At 41.0% G+C, this 26,785-nt stretch overlaps 2 protein-coding genes across 3 annotated transcripts; one reads left to right on the top strand and one right to left on the bottom strand.

The window, feature by feature from the left end:
* Positions 1-1,069: 1,069 nt before the first annotated feature.
* prkar1ab (protein kinase, cAMP-dependent, regulatory, type I, alpha (tissue specific extinguisher 1) b) lies at positions 1,070-11,505 on the top strand. 2 transcript variants are annotated; one of them, XM_085170006.1, is made up of 11 exons: positions 1,070-1,179; positions 2,819-3,034; positions 5,131-5,301; positions 5,392-5,483; positions 5,578-5,639; positions 5,739-5,785; positions 5,890-6,048; positions 6,304-6,364; positions 6,602-6,723; positions 8,637-8,718; positions 8,974-11,505. In XM_085170006.1, the coding sequence occupies exons 2-11, from the start codon at positions 2,861-2,863 to the stop codon at positions 9,144-9,146; spliced, it is 1,143 nt and encodes a 380-aa protein (XP_085026132.1). In that variant the 5' UTR covers positions 1,070-1,179; positions 2,819-2,860; the 3' UTR covers positions 9,147-11,505. The 2 variants fall into 2 exon arrangements, with proteins under 2 accessions (XP_085026132.1, XP_085026131.1); XM_085170005.1 differs by having other exon boundaries at positions 1,091-1,248.
* Positions 9,336-26,574, bottom strand: fam20a (FAM20A golgi associated secretory pathway pseudokinase). Its single transcript, XM_085170003.1, has 11 exons — positions 24,349-26,574; positions 22,464-22,657; positions 22,056-22,106; positions 20,936-21,014; positions 20,602-20,694; positions 17,454-17,569; positions 16,888-17,068; positions 15,122-15,231; positions 14,921-15,002; positions 14,777-14,836; positions 9,336-14,634 (listed from the first exon to the last, which is right to left on the bottom strand). The coding sequence occupies exons 1-11, from the start codon at positions 24,720-24,722 to the stop codon at positions 14,364-14,366; spliced, it is 1,611 nt and encodes a 536-aa protein (XP_085026129.1). The 5' UTR covers positions 24,723-26,574; the 3' UTR covers positions 9,336-14,363.
* Positions 26,575-26,785: the final 211 nt, after the last annotated feature.

The following is a 26,785-nucleotide window of genomic DNA, read 5'->3' as shown; positions in this document are numbered from 1 at the left end:
GATTCCATTGAAATAAGGGTTATATCCATAATATACAAATGTGACCTGAAAGTGATGTCAGTACCCAAACATGTATGAACATGTCACTGATTTTATTTCAGGGCAATGTTTTCATGCAGTAATCTTGTTAAATAAATAATAAATAAACTAAATTTGCCGAAGCAGATCATCTCCCTCCATTGTACCTTATCCCTAGCGTCCTGTCACACCAACCCTGTGTATGCTCTCCTTCACTGCATCCATGAACCTCCACTGAAGTCTTTTCCTTTTCTTCCTGCCCAGCAGCAGCTCCATGTTCAGCATATAATAGCATTTAATTTCGGTTATCTTGGTCACTCCCACTGAAAATCTTCACCTTTGCCACATCCAGCTCAGTCTCATGTCTTTTTTGTCACTGTCACCATCTCCAAATTATGCATCATAGCAGGTTTCACTGATATCTTGTAAACCTTCCCTTTCACTCTTGCTCCTTCTGTCACAAATCATCCCTGACACTCATCTCCACCCACCTCACCCTGCCCTTCTTCTCTCTTGTGCACTGTCCTTTGCCTTGGATTGTTGACCCCAGCTATTTAAACTCATTCTACCTTCACTATCCCTGCTCCTTGCAGCTTCACTGTTACACCTGTCCTCTTATTCACTGACTTTCATTCCCCTTTCCTTCAGATTATATGGTCACCTCTCCGTGCTCTCTTCCACCTGCTCCTTACTTTCACCATAGATCACTATCACAATATCATCTGTGGATACATGCAGTATTACTGAATAACCCAATAAGGTATAACACTATATCTGTAAAAATAACGAATAACATTCATATGAGACATTTTTCTCCCCAATGAGTAGCTGCTTCAGCTTCTGATACTACTTCTTTAAAGTTGTTTACCGTTACAAGTTAAATGAAAGATTTGTTTTTGTAGTTGAGGTTTGTAGTGTTGTTGCTTTTGCGCTCACGACCACTTTTTGAAATCAAATATTAATCGATTTCTTTGCCTTTTCCTTGACGTCACGATTTCCGTGCGGTCTCCTTTAAGGTTGCCACGGGTTACCGGCTCACATGTCAGAACGAGGAGAATTGACGTCAGTGACGGCTGTTGATTGGTTCTCAGCCGTATCCGGTGGGGCAGCGGTCCAGGGCTCGGGGAAAAAAATCGAAAAGAGGAGGAAGATCTGGTAACGGTGCGCTTTGAGAAATATCTTACATTCCGAGTCACCGTTTAAAGGCTCGGCAGGATTTTACCGTTTCTTGTGAGTACTCGTGTTGTTTTGGTTCGCGGAACATATGACCTCTGTATAGGTGAAATTTGTTTCCTCCGTCTCTCGTTTGTTTATGCTAGAACTCAAGATGGCGTCATTGGAGGAGCGCTTTGCCTTTGCACGGAGCTAGCGAGCTAGGCATCAAACCTGACATACATAAACTAGGCCGAAGGTAGTTTAGCAAACCTCTGATACGCGTGTTGCTCATTTGAGGGGTTTTCTGCTGCTTCTTCATATGTCGGGTTGCTCGTTTTATTAGCATTAATCTGCTCGTGTAAGTTACTTGACTACAGCCGTCAGCTTTCTTGTGAAGCCTTCCTGACCTAGACAGTGTTACAGACAGGGCATCTGCTTCATATTTACTCTAACGGTGGTAGTATTTCACTACTTTTTAAACCATTAAATGCGTTATTACAATCCATCATCAACTATGCTCATTTGTCTGCTGTTTAGCAAGGTCATTGTGCCTCGCTGTTGTTTTGTTTAATTGCATAGTTAGTTTTAGGCGATGCTGCAGGATAGTAGCTGATTCAAAGAATCAACATTTAAATATAAATGTAACTATTTTAAGACATTTCAAATAAAGTAAGACTTTCTTATTGCATAAGACAGGAGAGCTTTCCTAGTAGAGGTTGCCGTAGCTCTTAATTTATACCACCTGGTCCGAAAACAGTATCGTTTACCACATAGTTATTCCTGTGCTGGGTTTAGATTAAAGCAAGCCTGCCAAGTTTCCACCACAAGCGTAGTTAGTTGTGCATAACGGCTGTGCGAGCTTCATCTTTGATAACATGGCTAGTAATCTCCCCTGGGCCTTGTCAGATTAGAAATTATCCGAATCCTATTATACTGATGCACATGCACGATACACTTGCAGGCACAGAATAGATTGTACTCTCACTCCGCAGGACTTGTTTACTCATTTACCCTTCTAAATGGCAGACATGGGTTACATCAGGACTTTAGAGGCCTTCCTGATTTAGACTACATAGCCAGATCAAGCTCAGAGCTGTCTGAAGAAACTTATATCACAGAGGCTGATCAGATGATCTAAGGAGCTGTCAGGCTGTTTTGCTCAGCACCAGTATTGTGGCGTCAAATGTTGAAACCTCAATCATGTGCGCTTGCTTTTGGCCTGTTTTACATTTCACCATTCGTCTAAATTTAGGCCTTGTCTATGATAATGTTTCAGCCTTAGCCAGCTGCTCTATCATTGATAGAGGGCTTAATTCAGTCTGGGGGGGAAAAAAACTTGAACTGTTTTGTGTAAATAAAACCAAGAAAAACGGTGTGCTTGTTTTAGTTTTGTTGTGTCTGCCTGTGTGTGATCACATCATATGACCAGTTTTCGCTCCAGACAATTAGGAGCACTCGGGCTCCATAGTGACAAAAACAACATGCTGTGCTTTCTCACTCCGGCTCCATTTTTCTCACATTCTCACATTTTTCTGTGTGTCCAGTTCACATTGAGTCGCTCAGGCTCTTTTACCCCGTGTCACTCTCTGTCCTCAGTGTTGTGCGCTGATGATCTGACACCATGCTTCTTTTCCTTTCCTCTCAGCACAAAGGTTAGAGGTCACAGAGCAGGGTTGCGGCTGTCGTCATGGCATCTGGAAGTACGAGCAGTGAGGAGGAGCGGAGCCTGAGGGAGTGTGAGCAGTACGTGCAGAAACACAACATTCAACAGCTGCTGAAGGACTGCATTGTCCAGCTGTGCACCTCCAGGCCAGATAGGCCCATGGCTTTCCTCAGGGAGTACTTCGAGAGGCTGGAGAAGGTTTGTGTGCTAATGTATGTTTGTGTCTTGGACAAATGCAAGCCATTTGTCAGTGAAGGGTGGGCATCTTATACCCTTGTATTGGACTGTACTACTGCCAGTTACTGTAACCTACCTTCTGATTTGTGTCACTTACAGTGACGCCAAAATTCATAGCACTTTAAAGCAGAATGATTAGCTTTTGGTCCAGCAGGCTGACAGCACCTAACCTCCCACATTGACCTTTTTCTATTTACAGTTGGTTCTTGATTTTTAATTTTTTCAGCATGCAATGGGGGAAAACAGACAAGCCCTAGATTATACCTTTTCCCCTTTCTTTTCTTTCTTTCTTTTTTTCAAAACACATCTTGTGGAAAAATATTTAGACCCACCAAATGTGCGTGCACACTTGGAGAACAGACTTCCAAAAAACTCTTGAGAAGTGGATGCTATAGTTTACTCTAAATATTAGTAAAATATTGCCAGCCAGAGTCAGCAATAGCTCATATGAAGGAACAGCGAATAAGTAAAACAATTAATTAGTAGTCTGGTTACTGTCAGATCTTTTGCAGATTTTTATGTTCCAGAGACAGGAAAATGAAATAATACCTTAGCTACTATTTTGTTTATTTTATATTATTATTTTCTTCAACTGCAGGCATGATCATACATAGATGGACAGTTTCACAGTTTTTTCTTCTTTAGGTTTGCAGTTATTTACATTCAACATTCAGAACATTTGAGGCTTTCGTCCATCTTTTTATCTATTTTCTTTCGCTTATCCAATTCACCATGGCAGTGTGGCTGCGGACTATTTCAGCTGCCACAGGGTGGGAGGCAGCGTGCACCCTGGACAGGTCGCCAGTCTGTCACATGAGGCTTTTGTCAATATTGAATTATAAAAGGTTAAAAAGTAATCGGACGCTTGGCTCCAAAGTGTTTCTTGAGCCATGTCATTTCATTGTATTCATTGCTGAAAAGAGCTCAGGAGTAGCTCAGAGGTGATTTAGAGATGATTTATTCGACTTAGAATGAGTTTAATTGTCTTGGCAATATGAAGAATAACAAAATAACGATAGCAGAAGAAGATAATAATGATGAATCAAAATAAAAACATTACAAATATCTGGTTTGCCAAATGCAAATAAACTATTAGATCTAAAAGAGAAACTGTTGATGTAATTTGCATGGGAAAGACGACTCTTTTTAGTTTATTTTATTCAAATAACCCCATGGCTAGTCTAGATTTCTGTCCAGCACATGATTAAAATAAACCAGACAACACAATTTCATAAAATAGTTACAATATTAATTACTTTTGTTGGTTTTCTAAACTCAATTTGTTTGTCCTTTTTGTGTGTGTTTCTATACACTAGGGGCCTCAGTTTTGGGCAATACAAATACTTAGTGTTTGTTATAAAAAGAATGTGGTTTCATGAATTCCTTCTGAAGAGTCTCAGCAGCATGCATGGTGCAAACAGGAAACATACTTCCTATTGAAATGCATATGTTTCAAAGTTGTACTGCCTGTAACAAAAAACATGAAAAATCTTGTTACGTACACATGAACAACTGGATAATGGGCTGCACCAGAACCTCTCAGGATTTATTAAAATTTTCAGACCCAGTGAAATCATCACAACATAAAGGCTACAGTCCAGCTTACAAAAACAAAAGGGCGAGAGTGGAACTCATAGATTTCACAATGTTATATGGAGTGATGAAGCAAAAATCGACCTCAGAACGATGGAAAGGGGAAAGTGTGGCTTGTGCACATGTGACTGCCAGTGGAACTGGGACAATAAAACGTATTGATCATTTCACTGCTCATAGAAACAACAGGATGAGTGTAGGGGTACACAGTGGCTTCTTGTGTGCTCAGATTCAACCAAATGCAACAAACTGATTTCACCTCATGTGAACTGCAGTCCAAATAAATTGCATATAAATCAAAAGTGTAGTGTCTGCAATAGAGGAACACACCCATCTGATGCATGCTGGAGGAAAACATTACCATGAGTCCTGAGTGTAGGATGCGTTGCTTTCTATCATACAATTAGTTGTGACTGTATAAATCTTGTTTCCCTGACTGACTCAGTCCTGTCCCTCCTATTTAGGAGGAGGCCAAGCAGATTCAGAACCAGCAGAAGGCCAGCAGTTCCCGTTCAGACTCTCGTGATGAAGAGGTGTCTCCACCCATGAACCCCGTGGTAAAGGGCCGCCGGCGGAGAGGCGCCTTCAGCGCAGAGGTTTACACAGAGGAGGATGCCGCCTCATATGTCAGAAAGGTAAATGCATACAGTAGATACGACGCTATGGCACATATGATTTATATTTGTGCCAGCATCCTGACATCTGCTTTCTTTTTGATTCCGAAGGTCATTCCAAAAGACTACAAAACAATGGCTGCCTTGGCCAAAGCTATTGAAAAGAATGTTCTCTTCTCACACCTGGATGACAATGAGCGGAGGTACCAGACTTAATATTTTTTATAATTTTAAAAAAGTATATTCGTGGGGATGATTTGGATGACTGGCTAACCTCTGTTTCTTTTCTTTATTTAGTGACATATTTGACGCAATGTTTCCAGTCACCTACATTGCTGGGGAAACAGTTATTCTGCAGGGTACGATTACAGCTTGTCAGCATTGATCATAAAAAAGCATTAACCAAAATCATAGCACTGCTTTCTGTCATGCTAACTGACTCGGCATTATGCCCTCAGGTGACGAAGGTGACAATTTCTACGTCATCGACCAAGGAGAGATGGATGTGAGTGTTTGGATTGTCAAGTAGCTCTGTTAAATGACTCATTTAAAATCACATTTAACATTTGCAAGTATTTATTTTGGTTTGTCCCTTTTCCAATCCGGTAGGTGTATGTGAACAATGAATGGGTGACCAGCATAGGGGAAGGTGGCAGCTTTGGAGAGCTGGCACTGATCTACGGCACCCCAAGAGCGGCTACTGTCAGAGCCAAGACCAACGTTAAACTGTGGGGCATCGACAGAGACAGCTACAGGAGAATACTTATGGTGAGGAGATGTGCGGCTGCAGACCAGCGTTTCTAAAGCTTGAAGTTGAAATGTTTTTGATCTATTCTCGTACTGTAGATTCACTGTTTGCTCTTTTTTTCTTTTGCTGTTGTATTGAGCTAATTTCTTCTTATAGGTGTGCCATCGTTCTCATGTTCACACTTCTAATCCACCAGCATATTCTTGACGCTATGTTTGTTTGTTTGTTTTTCTTTTTAAGCATTTACACTTTTAAAAAATGTCCTTCTCTTTTAGGGAAGCACTTTGAGAAAGAGGAAGATGTATGAGGAATTTCTCAGAAAAGTCTCCATTTTAGGTGGGTTATTTGTTTTTAAATTAACCATATCAGAAATTAAAGCAGAGGAAGGGAAGCACATTACCTGTGTCTGTTGCTGAGATTAAAATAACCTGAAAAGAACTTTAAAAATATCTCACTTTTAAAAGAAAAACAGTAACAGGTTCATGCCTTCAGAAGAATTTCTTTTTTGGTTTGTTTTTTATTCTGTCATCATTATGTCTCATTATTAAACTTTGCTCTGCTCTCCTTCCTCAGAGTCGCTTGACAAATGGGAGCGTCTGACAGTCGCCGATGCCTTGGAGCCTGTCCAGTTTGAGGATGGACAAAAGATTGTTGTGCAAGGAGAGCCCGGAGATGAGTTCTTCATCATCTTAGAGGTATCCACTTGATTCATTCGTCTCCTTTTACGCACATTAAAGGTCCCGCGTTGTACTGCTTTATGACATATTAGTATTAGTCTCACTTGTCTCCAGAATATTTCAAGTTTCAAAGCGTTATTTTGCTTTTTGAGCCACACGTTTGTGTATCTGTGGTTTGGCGCTCATTCAGTTCAGTGAGGTCAGAGTGCACGGCTGCTGACACTCATGCACGAGACACTCTGTGGCTTCTTTCTTTGTGTGTGGATATTTCACTTTTGAATAGAGCTAAATTCTCAGCACAGTGTTTGTGAATGCAGAGTTTGTTCGACTACCTCGCAGCTATAAAAATCTCAATTTCAGCAGTGCAGTGCATTACTATGTTAGCAGTTTCCCCTTGTAGTTAGTGTCTTTAAACTCAATATTTTCTGATCACAATGTTTTCTGGAAACAGATAAATATGTACATGAGTGTGAAGTGCAGGACAGGAGAAGACACACTCAGCTGGATTTCTGTTCAGCATTTGAATGTAACGGAAACACGTAAAATGACATGAACACGCACGTCTCTACTTCTCTGTTGGTTATGAATCAGCCCTTTTCTACACTTTGTGGTTGTCTCTCATCGTTATGTTGCCCCCAGACCTCTGACCTGTGTGCGTACTAATTAGGTCACATGAGCCCTCCCTAGAAAACAACAGGATTTCCTTTTCCTATGGTGACATGATTGGCTAATGTAATTCACTGAGCTTTCAGTTCTTAAGGTGACAGGAATACATGAAAGTGTTAGTTTGGTTAGTTGTGGGCTGTATTTTCAACGCTTTGCTTGGTGTTACGCAGACCTTTTTCATATTTTCTTTATTTTAAGCAACCAGATTCCAGAAATGATCCAAACTAACTTTGGCAAACACTGGTTTCCTGTGCAGCTCTGATGTTTAACAGCTTTTAGTGCGATACACCATAATTGTGCTCATATCCTAAAGTCACACAAACAAACTTCAGCAGCTTTGTGTTCAGCAGTGTTAAATTACTGCTTTCTTTTTCATCAAAGTCTGACGGCTTTAAGAGAGATGGAGGCTTCAGTTCCTCTTCAGAAAGAGCTGTGTGACAGCAGCGTACGCCCAGACAACACTTTAAATATATCCAGCAGTTGAAATCTTTTTTTCTTTTTTCTGTTTTTTTTTGGCCAAAGTATGTCTTGTGCACACCAGTATGTTTAGCATCAGTGCTAGCAGCATGCCAGCAGGGAGAGGGTAGGATCATAGGTGAATTTTTGCTCAGCTTCCTTTGGTTACCTGGTTTCTATATCTTGTAATGCTGGCAGCAAGCAACATTTTACATTTCTGTAAATGTAAATGGCTACTTTATCAAACATTTGTCAATGACTTGAATGACCTTGTCTGCTCCTGCTTTTCCTGCTTTTCTGCCATATTTACATAAACTAATGAGCCGCACAAAGCTACAAAATGACATAAATATGACTAATTTTAAACTGAATCATGCAAAGCTGCTCTATGAATAAATATAAGTGGCTGGAACAATATCTTCCCCTTTAGTGCTTACAGTTGTTGACCTGTGTTTCCACACACTCCCCCTTGTGGTCATGTATGTGATTGACAGATGATCGGTCTCTGTTAGTGTCAGAAAGTTAATTCACAGGAAAAAATGGAATAATCCCACACTATGGAATATTTCAGTTCCAGCTTAGCTTTTCTTTATCTGCGTTATTCCAACATGGACATCTTTAGCTTTAAGGTTGTTATGAAGTTGTTACAACTTTTTTGTTTTTTCTTTACTGTAGTTTTTATAAAAATGTACCACTGAACAAAATAAGCATTGTTTTAAACAACTAAAACACTCATTAGTCGCAGTCTTGATTCATCAATGTACTAAAAGCACTTTTATGATAATAAGCTGATGTTTGTGTATTTTCAGGGCTCTGCAGCTGTGCTGCAGCGTCGCTCAGAGAATGAGGAGTTTGTGGAAGTTGGGAGATTAGGACCATCAGACTACTTTGGTAAGAACTAAAGTGTTACACAGGAGTCTTTTACATATATATGCATGTATGTAAGTATGTGTCATGCCATTAACTCAGTAGTTTTTTATTTTAAGTAACAAAAAAAGATAGGGAGCATTAAAAATGGTGGAAAAACAGATCTTTGTGACTATGACCAACACTATATTTCTGTATACATGTCTCTGTGTGTGACACTGAAGGATGTTTTCATGTATTTTGAATTTTAAGTCTGTGACACTTGTTTTTTTTCCCCAGGTGAGATTGCTCTGCTGATGAACCGCCCCCGCGCCGCCACCGTGGTTGCCCGCGGCCCCCTGAAGTGCGTCAAGCTCGATCGGCCTCGCTTCGAGCGTGTCCTGGGTCCCTGCTCAGACATCCTCAAACGCAACATCCAACAGTACAACAGCTTTGTGTCGCTGTCTGTCTGAGGGAGCGTTTCTCCTCACACTCACTTCTCCGCCCCCGCCGCACCCTCTCCACCTCTTCTTCTCTCCTTTCAGACCCAGGGGTCCACCAGTGCTTTTCTTTTTTTTTTTTAGTTTTTTTTTTTTTTGCTTTCTGTCACTTTCTTCTGATTTCAGTTCCCCATTCCCACTCTTAATTTCACACACAAATCATTTTATTGTTCCCACCGGTCACGCTGCTGTGACTGTTTTTTGTTTTTGTTTTTTTTTTAGCCATTCACCAGCGCTTGTACCAGCTGCTGTACGCTACCTTGTAGGCACAGTTACACCACATGTAACTTATGTTATATATGTATTTGCTGATTAAGCTTCTTTTTTTCGATACGAAGCGGGAGATCTGAAAGGTTCTCAGACTGATGAGACAGACAATCAGACTTTACATTGCGCTTTCAGTAAAATTATTATTATTTTTGTTGCAGATTGAAGTGAAGAAAAGTTTCCTTTGTTGTCGGGTTTTTTTTGTTTTTGTTTTTTTGGGTTTTTTTGGGTTTTTTGGACATCAATTAGCTTGACTACACACATAGAGAGAGCAGAACCGGGAAACTGTAGAGGGCGTGAAGATCTAATGCTCGACTTTGGTTACCGTTTGATTGGTACGACAAGAAAACAATGTCTCTTTTAGTTCGAGAGAGCTTGTACAACAAATATTTTTTATTGTGCAGCTACCAGGCTCGTGCCAAATGTTGATTACTGTCATTCAATGCAAAGATGCATAGCCGTGGGAATGCAATGCGTGCTCTGTTCCAAACAGGAAGTAGTTATCACCCTGTAGTCATCTTAATCAATAGGACGACCATACAAGAACTGCCTTGACTACTCTGAGGAAAATAAATAAATAAATAAAAAGAAAGGAAGACAAAAAAAAAAAAAGAGTATTAAGTGTATTTCAGTATTCAGTTTCTTTAGTATATACCAAATAACTTGGTCACTCTTCTGCTATGGTTTGTAATCAAAATGTTATAGTATACTTAAAATGATCCTAGTTATATTATTATCATTGACTAAATGATAAACTTATGGTTTGGAGTGATGGTGATTGTTTAAAAAAAAATATGTTGAACTTTGTCTTTTTGTAAACACTTATTTTTCCATAAATTCTATTTTAGGTGTCCAGTGCCACAAAGTAAAAATAAATGCTTCTTCTTGTCAACTGATGAAACAGTATGTAATTGTATTGTGTAAAATGTCATGGGTAAAAACTTTTTAAAATAGATCAAAGGGATAATTAAAGGTTTATCGAAGCGGGGAGTACAAAGCGGTTTTAAAGGATTTTTCAGGACATCTGAAGTATTTCTGTTTCACAGCTCGGCACGGGCGAGTTGACAGGCAGAGCGAGCGAATATTTATTTAAAACTAGTGTCATTGCTTATTGCCTATTTGAAAAGGTGGCTGTCTTTTCATCAGAGTAGCTTGTGACCTGTTCTCTATGCTTACCTGGCATGATGTTTTAGGCATCCAGTGATCTGGTATGAATGGAAGTGTGTATTTAAAAAAAAAAAAAAAAAGGAAAAAAAGTCCTGCAGACGCAGGAACCCTGTCGAATATTTGGTTTGTTACTCCTTAGCTAAACTGCTTCACAACTATTTAGATGCCATAATAAAATGAAATATTTCTTTTAAAAAACAAACAAACAAACAGACAAAAAAAAAAAACCTTTACCAAATCACATGATGTTGACTTCTGGATTCTACGCTTAACTCTACATTCCTGCATCACTGTCTGTTAACAGAGATGACCTGTAATCATGTTTCTTTTGGTTCTCATTCAGAGCGTTTGTACTCTCTTACAGCTGAGATGTGTGTTTGGTTTTATGTGCCGATTGCAGGGTAGTCAGGTTGGTGAGAATGGACACTCATGGATGTGAGTGTATGTTTCTTCACGCTTAAATCTGATCATCATGCCCCTAACCCTCAGGTTAAACCTTGCGGATGTGGCTTACCTGTGGATTTGTGTCCACTGACAACACATCTGGGAAATGGCTCCGTTAGGGGTGAGGGTTTCACCTTTCTGTCAGAATATTGTTTTCGTGTAAATAGCTGCATCATTGGTTTGAGTCCAAAAGTTTTTAGCCACACTGCAGTCGTCCCAGTTTGCCTTAGCTTACCTAACCTGGGCTTACAGTAGAAGTCAGTCACTCCTGCTAGCCTGACCTTCAGTGAATTTGTTAGGCCTGCAGCACAGAAAGCTGCAGATTATAAGAGGACCATTCTTTTTCTATTCTGTCCTGTATTTAGTTTGACCTCCTGTATGTGCAAAGATGTTTATCCTTTTGGTATAGATTGTTCCAGATGGCAGTTTAAGCAATAAAATAGTAAAAAAGAAACTCGGCTTTGTCTCAGACTTCTTCCTTTGCAGACTTGCAATACTGTGCAGGGTTCTTCATTAGACATTGGCTGCTTGATCACTCATTTCCAGTCCAGTCCTCATACCTGACCATTTTCAGAAGAGTGGTTTTGTTTAAGCCACTTAACATGGACCTGTGAATCATTGAAACTAAAAGGATTGACCAGTGTCGTGTCTACACAACATAACAGATAACTTAAAATCTTGTAGATTGTGGGCATTTTGTTACAAGCAGCCTGTTTTTGTTTTTTTTAATCTGTTCTCATTTCTTTAGTTCACTGAATGAAAAATGTCCAAGATAAAACACAGTTTGACAGGTGTACAATAGTATTTTTGCACCAACAAGCTGAGCTTTTACCCAGAAACTTGCTATATCTCAGCATGGTGTCAAATGTGTTTAAAACATTGAGGAAACTCTACAAATGGAGGACAGAAGAAGGCATTGCTGACTCAAAAGCTATCTACGGCAGATGAACAGTATCTGAACATCACGTGTCCTGATAAGAAATAGGAAGAAAAATATGTATCTCATACTGTTCACTGAAGCCTCATCAGAAATGGTCTCAGTGGAAGTGTGGCTGTCAAGAAGGTGTTCTTAAGAAAAGCTGAGGAGAGAGGTACTACAGTGAGTGTCTACAGCCATTGCAGTGGAGCCTGTCATGGTTTGTGGCTGCATTTTCAGCCAGTGTTGTGGGAGATCCTGTCCAAACTGATGGAATTATGACCTTAGAAAAGTACTGTCAGATTTTGATCCACCATTCAATATCACCTGGATAGAATCTGATAGCCAGTGGTTTAATTTTTAAACATATGATGCTGGGAAAACGTACCAAACACACAGTGCAACTCTATCAGTCATGGACCGGCCTCCTTCAAGCCTGGATTGCAACATTTTTGAAGCAGTGTGGGATCATGTTGACACAGAGAACAGAACAAAAGCCAGTCAAAGAAGAGCTTTGAATGTCCTTCAAGAAGCCTGGAGAACTACTGCTGAAGACTATTTAAAGAAAGCTGCCTAAGAGAGTTCAGGCTGTGCTGAAGAATTAAGGTGGTCACAACAATATTGACTTTCAAGCTCATTAAAATTGTACAAACTTTTGCTTTATATACTGTATGTACATGCATGTTTGCATATTTCACTAAATCACTACACCTATTTTTCATTTTCTTAGTGAAACAAAGTAATGACTGGTGTTTCGAGACTTTTACACAGTACAATGTATAATCCTTGTAATAATTGTAGTGTAATAGCTTTAGGTGCTTTAATAATTACTTGGATAGTTTAAGACATTAGAATATACTAATTAACTGTGACAAATAACTGTGAAATACATGTTTTCCTCAGGAAGATTCCTTGCATCACAATATCATCATTACAAGACTGTTTTAAGAATTTAATTATTAAATTGGAGCCGATGGTGGACAGATTTGTTTCTGTTTTTGTCTGGGTCCAAACGTCATTCTTATTTCATAAAATACCCAACCAGCAGTTCAACACCTCGAAATATCTAATAGTAAAGTTTAAAAAAAGCACCTGGCCGCCATGTCCCTGTATTTTCAAAAAGATGTAATATCAAATTTGCACACTAGGTGGAGGTATTGCACAGAAAAATAAACAACATTGATTTGCTCAACAAGCAAAAGCCCAAATTAAACAATTTAAACAACAGATACAATTCTTCATTCCTCATTTGAGAATGTTGTCCAGTTTATAATAAATTAGTTTCTTTCTCAAGCTTTTTAAAACTCAGTCTTTAGCAGATATTATTCAACTGAGCACATTTAAAGTTAGATTGTTGTATTTGGCACTATGACCCAACATTTATATTTCTCTAAACTTTAGCTACTGGTTATTTGGAAATCCTCTCTGTGCTTTCCTTTGGTAAATCTTTTATTTTAGACATTCATTCACTGAAAGCTTTTAGAGAAGGCGTATTGTAAAAATGCTTCGGTATGAAGGGATTTACCTGTGCTCGAGGGCCTGTTTTAAGTAAAGGATCCTTATCAGCCACTCTGTCTGCTTTGTCAAGCTCAAGTCTGACTCCACTTGGCTCTAAAGTCTCTTAAAAATAGTTGTGGTTATTTATCTTACTCTACATCACAGAGCAACGCAGACTTATCAGGTTAGTTGGAGGAGAACAAAGGGAATGAACGGGTCAAAGCTCTGACATGTTCAGACGAAAACCTCACACTCACAAATTTATACCAGGAATAAGTCCGCTTGGGTGAGAGTTATTTGTGTGGTGCAACGAAATGCATATTTGCTAATTGCTTTGGGTTTGCTGTTTCTGTATCCTTGCCTTTTGGAGCTGACGGTGACGTTGTGAAGCTGTTTAAACACTCTGATGAGACGGAGGATTACAAGTCTGGAAAACAGGGTGGAGTAAACTAAGTGGCTGTTTAATAGGTAGCACTTTTCTCACAAACATATGTCTGAGCGCGCACACACACAGTCTGCCGCTCTAAGGTGATAACTTCTCCTCAGAACTTGCAGAATCATCACATAAAGACTTTATTTTGTGATTATATGTCACGGACGCGCAGAGCTCTCTTTCCACATCCACAGTGTAAACCAGCAATCATTTAAAAAAAAAAAAGAAGCTGATCCAGTGGTGGCTCTACGTATCAGATGCTGTAAGTTTCCACTCACAAAGCTTCATTTTATTTCATTTAAAAAAACAAACAAAAAAAACAAAACAGGGTCTTTATTTAAACATGTGAAGGTGTCAGAGATTCCTTCCTTCTGTGATGAAGACTCACGTCTTTTTCCTAAAAATTTATCGAGTCTTATTTATACGAGTCTCTTCCCGAGCAGCCAGAAGCCGAGCGCATCCTCTGTTACCTTTGCATCGTGCCGTCTGTGGCAGCCTCGGGAGTCCCTGTGGATTTAAAAAAGTCCTCAGTGATCACTTCGTCTTTGCCCAGCCTCCGGACGCACCGGTGGACCACTCGGAGGACCTTGTGCAACCTGCGGTCCAGGGCCAACAGGTGGGGCTCTGTCAGGATGGGCCTTAAAGAGTCTTCCTGCAGGGACTCCCTCATCACATCACTAAGCCTGAACTCTGATTGGGCCAGGAGCTGCAGCCTCAGCAGGGTGGATTGCTTTATCCTGGGGGTAAGAGGACAGGGCAGAACACATGATCAACAGGAGAAGAGAAATTAGTTTCCTTAATTCCTTCACAGATTTCATTAATTTTTTTTTTTACTTATGCCCTTATGTACACAACTTCCATAGACTGAGTCATACTCACATGCAGCACTGGGACAGTGGAGACAGGATGGACATCTCATCTTTAGCGTGCTTCCCAAACCTGGTGCATAAACAACACACACGTTAAACCCCGACAGCGAACAAAAGCAGCATCATTTAGTGCTCAGCAGCGGTTCTGTCTCACCCTCTGGCATTGTCCAAGTGAAGAAGGAAGCCTTCATCCCCAAATTTGGTAAAAATCTCATAGTGGTGTCTGTCCATGTTCCCTGTAACAAAGGCGTGACTTTAGCGAGGGGAACAAACCTCTACACATGTAGCTAGATTGTCGCAATATAAAATATCTGACGCTACATGAACAGTTTATAATGCAGAGGTAATGAAATACCTATGAGAAAGTCGAAGATGGACATGTCTATGATGTTTAGGAGCCTGTTTCCTGAGTTATAGGGGTACTGCTGCTTTATTGTGTCGCAGTAGAAAGGATTCACTTCCCACCTTTTGAAAGAAGCATAAACGAGAGGAAATTAAAAGGAGCCGATGGAGAATATTCTTTGGAAAATGAAGCAATTAAAATAAATTAGCCACAACTTTTTATTGCTCACTTTCAATGTGATGATCCAGCAAAACAAAGGGATGTTTAACACTGTGTTACCTCCCTCATTTCTTAACACTCTGCAAGCATTCAGAACTGAGTAGACAGATGCTGTATTTTATTTTATTTTATTTTATTTACGTCTTAACAGTTTAGTGCTTGCTTTGCCACATTTTTTAATTTCACAAGGCCCCAAATGTAATTAACTGGTAATAACTCTACAGACCTGTGGTAATTGCAGAATCTGGTTAGTCTTGCAAAAATAAGCAAAATCTTCCCTTTAAAAGGCATCAACTGGATGTATGATGCTCTAAAATGCATTATACAGTGCAATGTTAATGTGTTATTACAATGATGTAACCTGATAACCGAGTCAGGAGGCCTCTAAACTGCATTATTTATTTTGTGTGACAAAGTTACTGAGGGTTTTTTTTAATGATATAAAACAGGAAGTGGTTTTCATTTGACTGGCGCAATCTGGAGGCCTTAAAAATAATGGATGCTATAGTAAATAAAAGAGTCTTTGAAATCTTGCACTCTGATTTATGGAAAATGACACTCGTGTTTTAGTAGCAAGAAGTATCCATTAAATTAACTGTATATACACAGCAGAGATATTGTTGTCTTATTATTATTATATTTTCCTGAATTCCACCGCCACTACTTATTCTTGTTTAAAGTGACCAAAACTAAAATATTCTATATCAGAATTAAAAACTTAAATAAGAAGTTTTATAAAGAATTGTGATCCGAGTCACAGAACAGTAACCACAGCAGCAAGTAGTAGCAAAATACAGAAAATTATTATTGTTCCAGTTTTCAAAAACCGGCAGGATGTGATGGACACCACTTTCTTGGAATGACTTGAGGACATCTGTTCCTGCAGGATGGAGCCTTAATTTTGTCCTCAGTGAGCTTCCACAGATTCTCGACTGTGTTAAGATAAGGACTCTGAGACAAGCGTCTCATTATTTTAACGTTATCAGGTTGAAGGGAGCGGTTTTAGCTGCTTTGCAGTGTGACAGAGTACATCATCGTCCATAAAAATTGCTGACTGATTGGAATCTAGGCAGGAAAGGAAGAGTGTGTTGGTTAAGGAGCTTCTGATAAATGTGGAATTTATTGCTTCCTGTCTGGATAAACTAAATGAAACTAACTCTCATAACTAAAGTGATGTTTGCATCGGTTCTCTGTTGTCTACATGGCAAGATTTGGCCTAACCTAAGTTGATGACAGGCTTGGTCACTGGAAAACAGACTTTAAGTCTAAAATCTTGCAGGCAACAGTGGACTGTGTGCCAAGAATGAAGTTGAATGCACTGTTTACCAGTGAATTTACAAGCATTCTGCATAATAACTGGTGTCAGTAAAGCTGAAATCATTTAAGAATTTGGCTCGTGCATCAACCAGCTTGTCTTGCAACTGCTGAAAAATTCATCCCTTCAGCCTCAAGCTGAACAACTGCCATCAACAACTGCCAGCTCACCATTTTGCAGAATGCTTGCTGGCAGTTAAACAGTTTTGTGCTGCATTAAAAAAAAAAAAAAAAAGAGGTCTTACTCCTCCCGTCCGGTGAAGGTGTAGGAACGGATCCACGGGCTGGGGATGGAGATGCGGGGAGCAATGCTGAGGCCCGGCAGGTAGGCGGACAGGGAGCCCTCCAGCAGGTCGGGGCTCCCGCACGCTGCATATTCTGTCTTGCACACATACAGGCACTTGGCAAAGAAACATGTGTTGTTCGCTGTTTGGGAAGCAGAACAAAAACGGAAGAATGCAAAATGAGTTTTTCTGTTCACTTCCGATTACATGCTTTCCGATCAGCTCTGCCTTTCCCTCTAGCTGGATGCCATATCAACAGCAAGGAAAAACACAAACAAACATCAAACTGAGTAAAAAATAACTCGCGGATCAGCTTAGCTTCACGCAGACATGCTTGTTTGCAAAGATATGCAAAGGGCAAAGATAAACAAGCTGCCGATCAGATGCACAGCTACTGAGAAACACTATTCATGTGTCAATCAAGTATTTGAACTATTGTAAAGGAGTTTATATTTAACATACAGGCATAAGCGTTGAGTCTAATCTAAAGGTATTACTTTGAGGAACTGATGTGTTTGCTTTTTTACCCGGGGAGGTGAAGAACACAGCTCGCAGGTCTTCATTCTGAGTTACTTTTAGGACTTCACTAGTGATGTTCACCAGCCTGCCAACCACTGGAGGAACTCTCCGGAAGTCTAGGATCCTAGAAAATATATTGATGTGGTTCAGAGGAAAACCTTTTACTCGTGTAGGGAGACAGCTTGTGCCGGCATAAATATTAATGTAGCGTAAACCTTCCAAAGGTGATGGTAGTCTTATCTAACTTTAAATCCTCATCTCACAGGAGACCACGCTCCACTTTCACTGATTTTACTGATTCTTATCAGTGAATGAGTCCGCTTGACAGCCGCCGTGCTGTGTAATCCAGCTGGCTGCGTTCATATAAACTATCGAGAGCTTGTACTACCCAGAGGCAGAGTTTTAGTCACGTCTCGCAAATAGTAATCAAACAATAATCAGCGTGTCATGCCGAATTGCTGTTTCTAAAATGGTTGGCATTCCCCAGCCCCTGATTGCGAGTGATAATGATGAGGGCTTCTGGCAAGTGAGACACAACGAAGAGAGAGAGGCAACACACTGCCACAGATTACACACATGGCAAATAGGAACAGGAATTGTACAACATTCTCACTTTTTAAAGAATAACAGATAAAGTATGAGCAGATAAGGTGAAAAGGCACCGTTTGAGAGTAATTACAGTAATTGTTCGAGCTGTTGACGTGGTGCTGGAGTTGTTTTCTGTCTGTGACTTAACACTGTGTGTGTGTGGGTCTGTTAATGATACCGTCTAGTTCAGATGAGTGAATCACCTCGCCTCAGCTAATGTGTAATTGCATAAAGATAAGTGTGTCCTCATCTGTGTCCAAACACTGTGGTTTGAACTGATCAGCACGTTGGGAAATCTGAGGGTGTGCCAAGATGTTGCAATCTTTTTCGAGGCTCCATGATACATTCGTTTGCACAGGGGGACCTGTTTTTTTAGACTTAATTGTTGGAGACGGTTTGGGATTTTAAGGATGTTTTTGAATCTCGCTGTTAAGAATGCTGCCACATCGTCTCTGAGGATTCTTTAATTTCATCACTTCCACTCTAAGACATAATGGATGGATCCATAAATCTAAAAATGGATTATTATTATAGGGTCTTTACCTTACAAAATCATAAGTGCCTTTAGATGACTGTTGTAGTGATTTGGCGCTAGAGAAAAAAACTGAAATAAATTGGATTCATTTTTGGTCAATTTTAGGATTTTTGTTTTATACATTTTAGAAAGAGTTTCACAAAGTTTAGACCCGATCCTAACATCAGGATGTAAAATTCAGCATGGAAATGGAAAAATCTAAAATAAGAATTTTGTGAATGGTCACTTGGGGCAAATTCTTATATAACATACCCACAAAAAAAGTTTGCCAAGGCTCAGAGTTGAATCATTAGGAGGACGGCTACTGTCACTCATACTTTGTGTCATGGTTGTGGGTCTTTGATCCAGGTTTATGAAGTTGTTTCAACTTTCTTATTCTCTGGAGTTATGAGATGGTTATGTTTAGTTAGGAGCTTCTGCGCTTTGGTTATGTTCTAGTTTTGGTTATTGCTTGCTTTTATGTCTGTTCCCCTTTTCATGTCCAGTCTGTGTTTTGTCTTCCCAGTCTGTTGTGTGTTTCCATGTCTGTTTATCCTCTGTTAACAGCTAACATGTCCTTGTCTGAGTCTCAGTGTGCATGTCACTTCCTGTTTTATTTTGACAGTCCCTTGTCTCAAGTGAATTATGTTCAGTTATGTTTCCCCTGTTTCGTTAGTTGCATTTGTTCCAGCTGCATGCCACCTGTTGCTCAGTGACTTCTGTAGCTTGCCTTCACCAGTGTATGAATGTGAGAGTGAATGAATAGTGGTATTGTAAAGCGCTTTGAGGGGTCCCGAAAAAGCGCTATATAAATGCAATCCATTATTATTATGTTTGCAGTACCTTTCGGAGCATTTTAATGCAATTATTTATTCATTAGCACTAATTAGCAAACATTTGTGTATGTGGATGCAGCTTGCTAGCCTAGCTAGCTAGCATTTGGGATAACTAAGAATTTTGTCACCTCCCTCAAATGCGATTTTTTTCTGGCTTCATAATAACAAAATTGAGCCTTTAGAATAGAAGTTAAAAAATGTGATGTCATGCATCCATCTTTTATATACAGTCTATCGTTGAGTGTCCAAATACTGTCATCTAACCATGCGGATTTTAAGCTTGTTTGTTTACTATATTCACATTCTTAATGTAACCAATCACAAACCAAGGCGGCGCTTACCCCAGCTGTCATAATGTAAGAGGTGGGGTACATCCTGGCCAGTCTGTCACAGGGCAAACTCAGACACTCACATTTACACCTATGGGCAATTTAGAACCACAAATTAACCTAACCCCACTAACTGCATGTTCTTTGGACTGTGGGAGGAAGCTGAAGTACCCACACAGACATGTTGAGAATATGGAAAGTTCACACAAAAAAGGCCATGGCCAGATGGTGGATTAAAACCCAGGAACTTCTTGGTGTGGAGCAACAGTGCAAATCATAGCACCACCATGCTGCCTGCTGTGATGACATCAGTCACTGAAGTTATTTAGAGGCACAGAGGTGGCAGAGCCTAGCTGGCATACAGCTAGAGGCAGGGTACACCACAGACAGATAGCCAGTCTATTGCAGTGTATTGGCACTGCAATAGACTGGCTATCTGTCCACAGCTGTCACTCACATTCATACCTTCTGGCTATTTAGACTCACTAATTAACCCAACATGCAAGTCTTCTGACTGTGGGAGGAAGCTGGGGCTGGCTTTTGGTCATTTTTATGGGTTATAATGAAATCTGGATCAGATGTTATCGTTCCCCTCAAGAAATGAATTGGATAATTGACTAAGAAAAAAAGAAAATGAATCAAAGTGATAAATAAGCTTTTTTTCCTCCCATTTGGTCGCATTCGTCCTCCCTCCAAAAACAGCCATAGTACCTTTGTATATACAAGGACGTAACTGAGATCAATAAAATAACATGTGTGCAATCAAAACTAAAATTAACCCCAGCAAGCAAAGCAGTCATATAACCACAGTGAGAGGACATTAAAATTACCCAGTCTAACAGCAATGACTGAGAAGACGTGAAAACAGTGAGGGATAATGAGGCTGCACCTGTCCAGATGAAAAGCAGCAATCTCTGCATTGTGTCTCTGGAGGTCAACGAAATAGAAGACATCTTCTGGAGTCTCCTCGTCCCTCTGCTGCCTGACACACACACACGTGCACGCACAAAGAGCGATCAAACTGTCAGTTCCAACACTCTGCAATATATAATCAAGACATTACAGATGGCCAACTCGGGGCTTTTGACTGACATAAATTCACACAGAACATGACATAGACTGAGTACTGTAATAGCATGCTATGTAACCTAACTCAGCATTTCATGTTTTTGTGTGATTTCATTGATTTCACCAACTGAAAATGACCAACTAGATTTCCTCACCTCATTGGTTTAAACATGGCTTTAGCTAGGTTGCGCATTTTCAGGGCCAGTTTCAGGTGATGTCCGCTGGGCTTCACCACTGCGGGAAGACATGCAGAAACATGATGTGTGGTGCGAGATCAAGACGTTTTTTTGTACCACAACATTTGCCTTACATGACTTCCACTCCACACTTATCTCAATGTTTTTGGCCAGGGAAAAGCAAACAGTGAGCAGCATGCAAACTGACTCATTATTTTAAGATTTTAGATTTGCAAAATGTGAATCATTGCCTCGCCCGAGTAATAAGGTAATTGGATGCACCCTGCGCTTTCTCTGACTGGCTCCATATTGTGTCACAGCAGTAGTCCAGATCAGCACATACAAGCCTCTCCCCACAGTGCTCAGTGAAACTCCAGGTTCTTAATAGTTAACAATCAAGCAAGGTTTATAATATAAAACCATTTCTGGCAATGACTCAACGCGAATCCAACTGGCACAAACAGCTTCTGTGGCCGATGAATTACGTCGCTCTTTGGTGACTGAAATAATGAGAAGGTTAAATTCAAACTGTGGGGGGTAGCGATTGTTTTGTTGCTTGTTTCTTCTTGGCAGTGAGTGATGTTAGTGTGGTCATGCACTTCACTGCGCAGGGATGCTGACAAAGCACAAACGAGACAGGTTAGACAAGTCAGCGTGGAAGAAGAAGAAACGTAGCTGGGAGAAAAATCTAACATATAAAACCAATAATGAGCTATTTGTCCTCCTTAATGTTTACATTTCTACCTGCGACGCTTTTACAGCACTTACTTAGTGAACAAGTAAGTGCTGAGCACCTGCTGCACCTTGCCCCCAGAGCAAAGTGTCTTATACAGAAAGACAAATCTGGATTTTGGTGCCAATAGAAAAACCAAAAATCCTCACTATCACAAAGGCAACAGTGTGTTTGTCTCTCATGGTACTGCCAAGCAGAAAAGGCAGAGTGAGAGAGAGGCAGACAAACAAAAAGAGAAACAAAGAGGCTAGTGAGAAATCAGACTCATGCGGTTGCACAACATGAGATATGAGGTAAAGAAAATAAAAGCCCAAAGTCCCCGAACGGATAAAAGGCTCATTACAGGTGGCGATGACGTTGTCATACCTTGGGTGCAATCACACGCTCCTTTTAGGGCTTTCTCATCTTGAGTGTAATCTGTAAGACAATGAACTTGTTAGGTAATAAATTAGCACACTTAGTGCAGGGAATGTACCTGTCTAATTACAGAAAAGTAATGGGTGCTAGATTTGCCATCTGCATAAAACGCTAGCTGAACAGTCCTTATTGTAAAAAACATTAGAGTCCTGTGCTGTAAAGGAGCTTTACAATACAATAAAATCAGCTGCATTCATTGCATATTTATTCAATTATACTGCACTACATGTAAAATTCCACCCAGTTCACAAAATTAGACCCCATGAGGGATATGACAGTACAGCATAAACACAGGAAGCCGATACTCTTTCCCTGACATCATCGAGCTAGACGCTCCAAATCCCATCTGACCTTCACCTGCACTGATAACTGTCATGCTCTGCATGTCCTTGACAAGCTGAAGGACAGTAGGGTCATCACGGGAGTACAGAGCATAGCGGTTTATTCCCAGGTGGAACTTCAGCCAGCTGGCATCAGGGTCGTAGGTCACCTCATGCTTAGTCACAGTGATGTTAGCCAGAGCTGCTGCCACACTGTAGAGCTTCATATGTCTGAGGAAGACGAATAACACATAGGACAGATGTTAGCTGTGGGATACAGGATGCTGTCAACTCCCTATTACCAGAGCCCTAAATAAATGGTTAACATTTGTAAACACATCAATTTTCTGTAAAGCCATTGTTAATCCTATGTTATTTGAAACAACAGAGTAGCTGATTTAAAGAGATGCTTACACTGAACCTAAGATGACAAGCTTAAGAACTGCTGGTAGGGACTGACAGGCAGGCATCTGAGTGTTATTAATATGTATTAACTAGAATATTCACCATATAAAGCATGCTATTTATTTTTGCTTTACCCTGCCTGTAGATGCTGCTTTCTCTGCATGCCACTTTGCAACCCAATCTTCTTTTGAAAAGAGTTGTCCTGACTGTATTAAATAATTATGGTTAGTATTTTATTTTGCATGGGCCACAGGTTTGGAGCTGCATGCTTTGGTGCCAGACTTTCCTGGCATAAAGTCACATTCAACAGGTTTTTTGGAGCTTGTCATACATTAAAGCAAAGGAAAGAAAAACATGTTGTGTTATAAAGTACTTGTTCTATTTACCACTTTACTCCTGCCTCCATTTATAGTCAGCCAAGTTTTATTAGTCTCTTACATACAGGCTTTTTACTGTTTCTAAATTGAGTTTTAACAAATCTAAACTGCCCAGCCCCCTTTCCCCTCCAAGTAGGAATAAGAATAAACTGATACCAAAAGAAATACTGTCTGTGGTAAGAGGGGCACCACATGACAAGGGCTGACCACAGTGAGTGGGATTGCCATTTCTCCACCCAAACAAACTCCATCACAGACCGGATAACAAAATGAGATAATGGAGCAAAGTGCTAAGAATAGAAGTTTGTTTTTCTGTCATTCCTACCACCTCATTCATTTAATTTGAAGCGACACAGAGTAATCAGGACGCTGGACAAGTGTAGACCGCAGAGCGTGCATCCAAACACACACTGTGGGAAACAGATAAGTCACAAATGCACACAACGAATGCAGTCTCTGTCAAAAAGTGCAGTAGATGCGATGTTTAGACGCTGTTGCAATATTTTGCAATAACAAGCCTGTGAGCTGCCTTTTTTTTAGTGCACATTTGTAAGGCAGCACAGTGGGGAGATCCATTGCTCATAATTCTTCTTATTTTCCACTGTGAGAGCCCAATATCTATATCTCTCTGAGGGAGACAGACAGACAGCCTCACAAGCCAACACAGCTACAAGTCCCAAAGATTGAGATGGGCTCCGGCAGTTTTAAAAATCCTTGTTTACCTTAAAGAAACCGTTCCAGATGCTGGCTCTCAGAAGTGACGTGTTTGTCAGAGGTTTTTTGACCCAGCCCACATGACACTGGAGTTTTTTTATGACGCACAGAATTGTCTACAGATCCGGATGTCTGCCTGTGGGTGTATGCCTGTCACCACGAACAAAGTGCATCCAAGTTCATGGATATGTGTTTGTGTGTGTGCCTCGGGTGGGTTTGGCCCCAGTGTCACTGACCCTGCCTCCTGACCACAGTCAAGCCTCAACACGTGCTACCACAGTGGGAACTCTGAGCCAAAACGAACACGCGATTTAACAATAAAGTGAAGTAACTCCGTCAAGTCACGCGTTGCAAAATCAGTGGCATTATTGTCACAACAAACAATATCTTAATTTAGAATGATGAAACATGACACCAGAAACTGACCTTTCCCAGTGCGACACCTTCCTCCTATAGTAGTCAATCAGCTGTTCCACCTGCAGCAGTCTCTCTTCTGGCCCCAGAGCCGGAGTCTGGATGTTGTATAGAGGGTGAGAGAAAAGCCTCACCAGTTTTGAGCCTCCGTACGCAGGCTCAGACGTGGTGCCGTCCAGGAGTGGTGCAGAAGTCCAGTTGGAGAGCTGCGGCGTGGCCAGACCCCCCTGGCTGGGGGGGAGGGTGAGTTGGTTGGGGCCACATGAGCAGGAGTGTCCCGATGTCAGGCCCTTGCTCCGCATCTTTGGCAAGAGGATGAAGTAGAGGTCGGCGGAGAAGACGGCCGTGAGGGTCACAGCTAAAAAGATGCGATCTCTTCTCATCATTGAAACAGAAAGAGGGGGGTATGGGAGGGGGGGGGGGCAAAGAAAGCTGAGCAAAGTCCTGGCTATGTGCTGCTCGGGACTGTGTGAGGCATCACTTGTAGTCTCCCTCCAGTCTCGCACACACACACACAAACACACACACACAGTCAGCCAGGCAGAGGCAAGCAGTCACAGGTTGGTCCAAGTCTCTCTCTTTCTGTTCTCTATCTGTGCTTCAGTCTGTTTCTTCCAGCCTCACTTTTCCTCCTCCTCCTCCTCTCTTGGCAGCTACTGAAGAAAGTGCCGAGCTGAGAGCGAACATGTGCTAACAGCAGTCAGTGACAGTCTGGCTGCTTCCAGGGACCTGCTGCTCAGAGGAAGAGCGAGAGAGAGCGTGTGCAAGTGTACATATAAGCGAGAGCGGTAGACAGAGAGAGAGAGAGAGAGAGAGAGCAGAGCGTGTGGGTGTGCATGTGCAGGTATGTACACAAACATCAAATTACAGGTTAGCAGAGGGAGAGAGCGGCGAGTGCAGAGGGGGGGTGCAGAAAACACAACTCTCACACACTCTTGGAGAGCAAAGTCCTCGGAAGCAACACAACGCACTTCTGCTTATTACAACAGATTTGAATAAAACCCCGTCCAGCTGGCATGGCGGGTCTAAGGCAGTGCCAGCGCTTGTGTGCAGGTCCAGGTCCGGTTTTCATTATCGTGTGTTTAAGCTGGCCGCCTTCCTGCGTGATTTCTGACAGGAAGATTTAAATCTGCATGTTTAAAATGCACAGGTGTAGAAATGAGTTAAGGTGGCGTGACTGTGTTATTTGCCTTGCCATCCTTTCTTTTTCTTTTTTTCCCCAAGAGGGGTGTGGAGGAAAGTTTCCCTTCCTTATATTATCTTCTTGTCTCCACCCTACTCCTCCTCATGAAGTCCACTTTCACTTCTTGTCAAAGCTCATTAAGTCCTCTCATCTTCTCTTCATTGTCTGCGCTCCTTGCTCGTTTCTTTCTCTCTCCTTTTCTTCTTTATGTTGCCTCTATTTTTGCCCCCTTTTACGCTACAGACCTCCAGTCTGTCTCGCTCCAGGCAAAAACTCCCAGCTGCGCTTTCCTTCCTGCTGTAGTTCCCACACACAACTCCTTGACCTCTCTTGCACTGAACCACACTCATACAAACGTTCATAAAAGGCAGTGCAGGAGGGGAAAAAAAGAAGTTGTTGCACAACTTGAAATGAGGAAATAAAAAGAAATCCAATACCTCACTGTGTTAGGACACTTTTCCTTATTCTTTGTCTTCCTGATTCCTGAGTCACAAAGTCTGCTTGTCGCTCACGTCAACCCTAAAAGCCCTAGGCAGCTTTATGGTGAAGCAATGTAAACCTCACAGGGCTTTTCCCAGCCTGCATCTGCACTGTTGTGGTATTTTGGAACATCTGTCGTCTGCTTGGCTGTATGTGTTTGGGTGTAATTCTGGCAAAGTGATGTGTTGATGTCTGGGAGCAGCTCTCCAGGGTGTTTTACCCTCTCAGAAGAGAAAGCAGGGCGAGAGAAGCTGTTGCTGATGTTGGAAATCAGTGACAGGAAGCTTTAACCTGCCAATTAGCCAGACTGTAGATGAGCTTTGCCACTACAACCACAGTTTCCTTTTTTTTTTTTTGGTCTTTTTTACGAGTCAAAGAAAAGGGGATGCTGTTGTCTAAAAGCAGACAATACTATGCTAAAGTTTTGTGCCACCATTTCTAAAACCACCCATTCCTTTGTTTTGCAAGGAAAATGAGAAATATGTGCAACACTAACTTGCATGGAAATACAATATATAAGGGAAAAATATAGTTTGTACAATTCTAACATTGAAAGCCAAGATTTGGCATGACTACATTTATTCTTCAACACAGCCTGAAGTCTCTCAGGCAAGTGTTCTTGTATTTTATGTCATGTTTCTTTTCTTTTCTTCACTGGTGATGTGCTTGGCATCATTGTCATGCTGAAAAACGAAGCCATTGCCACTCAAATGGTATTGCATGGTGGATCAAAATCTGATGGTACTTTCCGATTCTATAATTCCATCAATTTTAACATCTCCACCA

Source organism: Neolamprologus multifasciatus, chromosome 8 (assembly GCF_963576455.1).
Source record: "Neolamprologus multifasciatus chromosome 8, fNeoMul1.2, whole genome shotgun sequence".
NCBI classification, from domain to species: Eukaryota; Metazoa; Chordata; class Actinopteri; order Cichliformes; family Cichlidae; genus Neolamprologus; species Neolamprologus multifasciatus.
The sequence above is the reverse complement of the archived record's forward strand: the minus strand, read 5'-3'. Positions and strand labels throughout refer to the sequence as shown.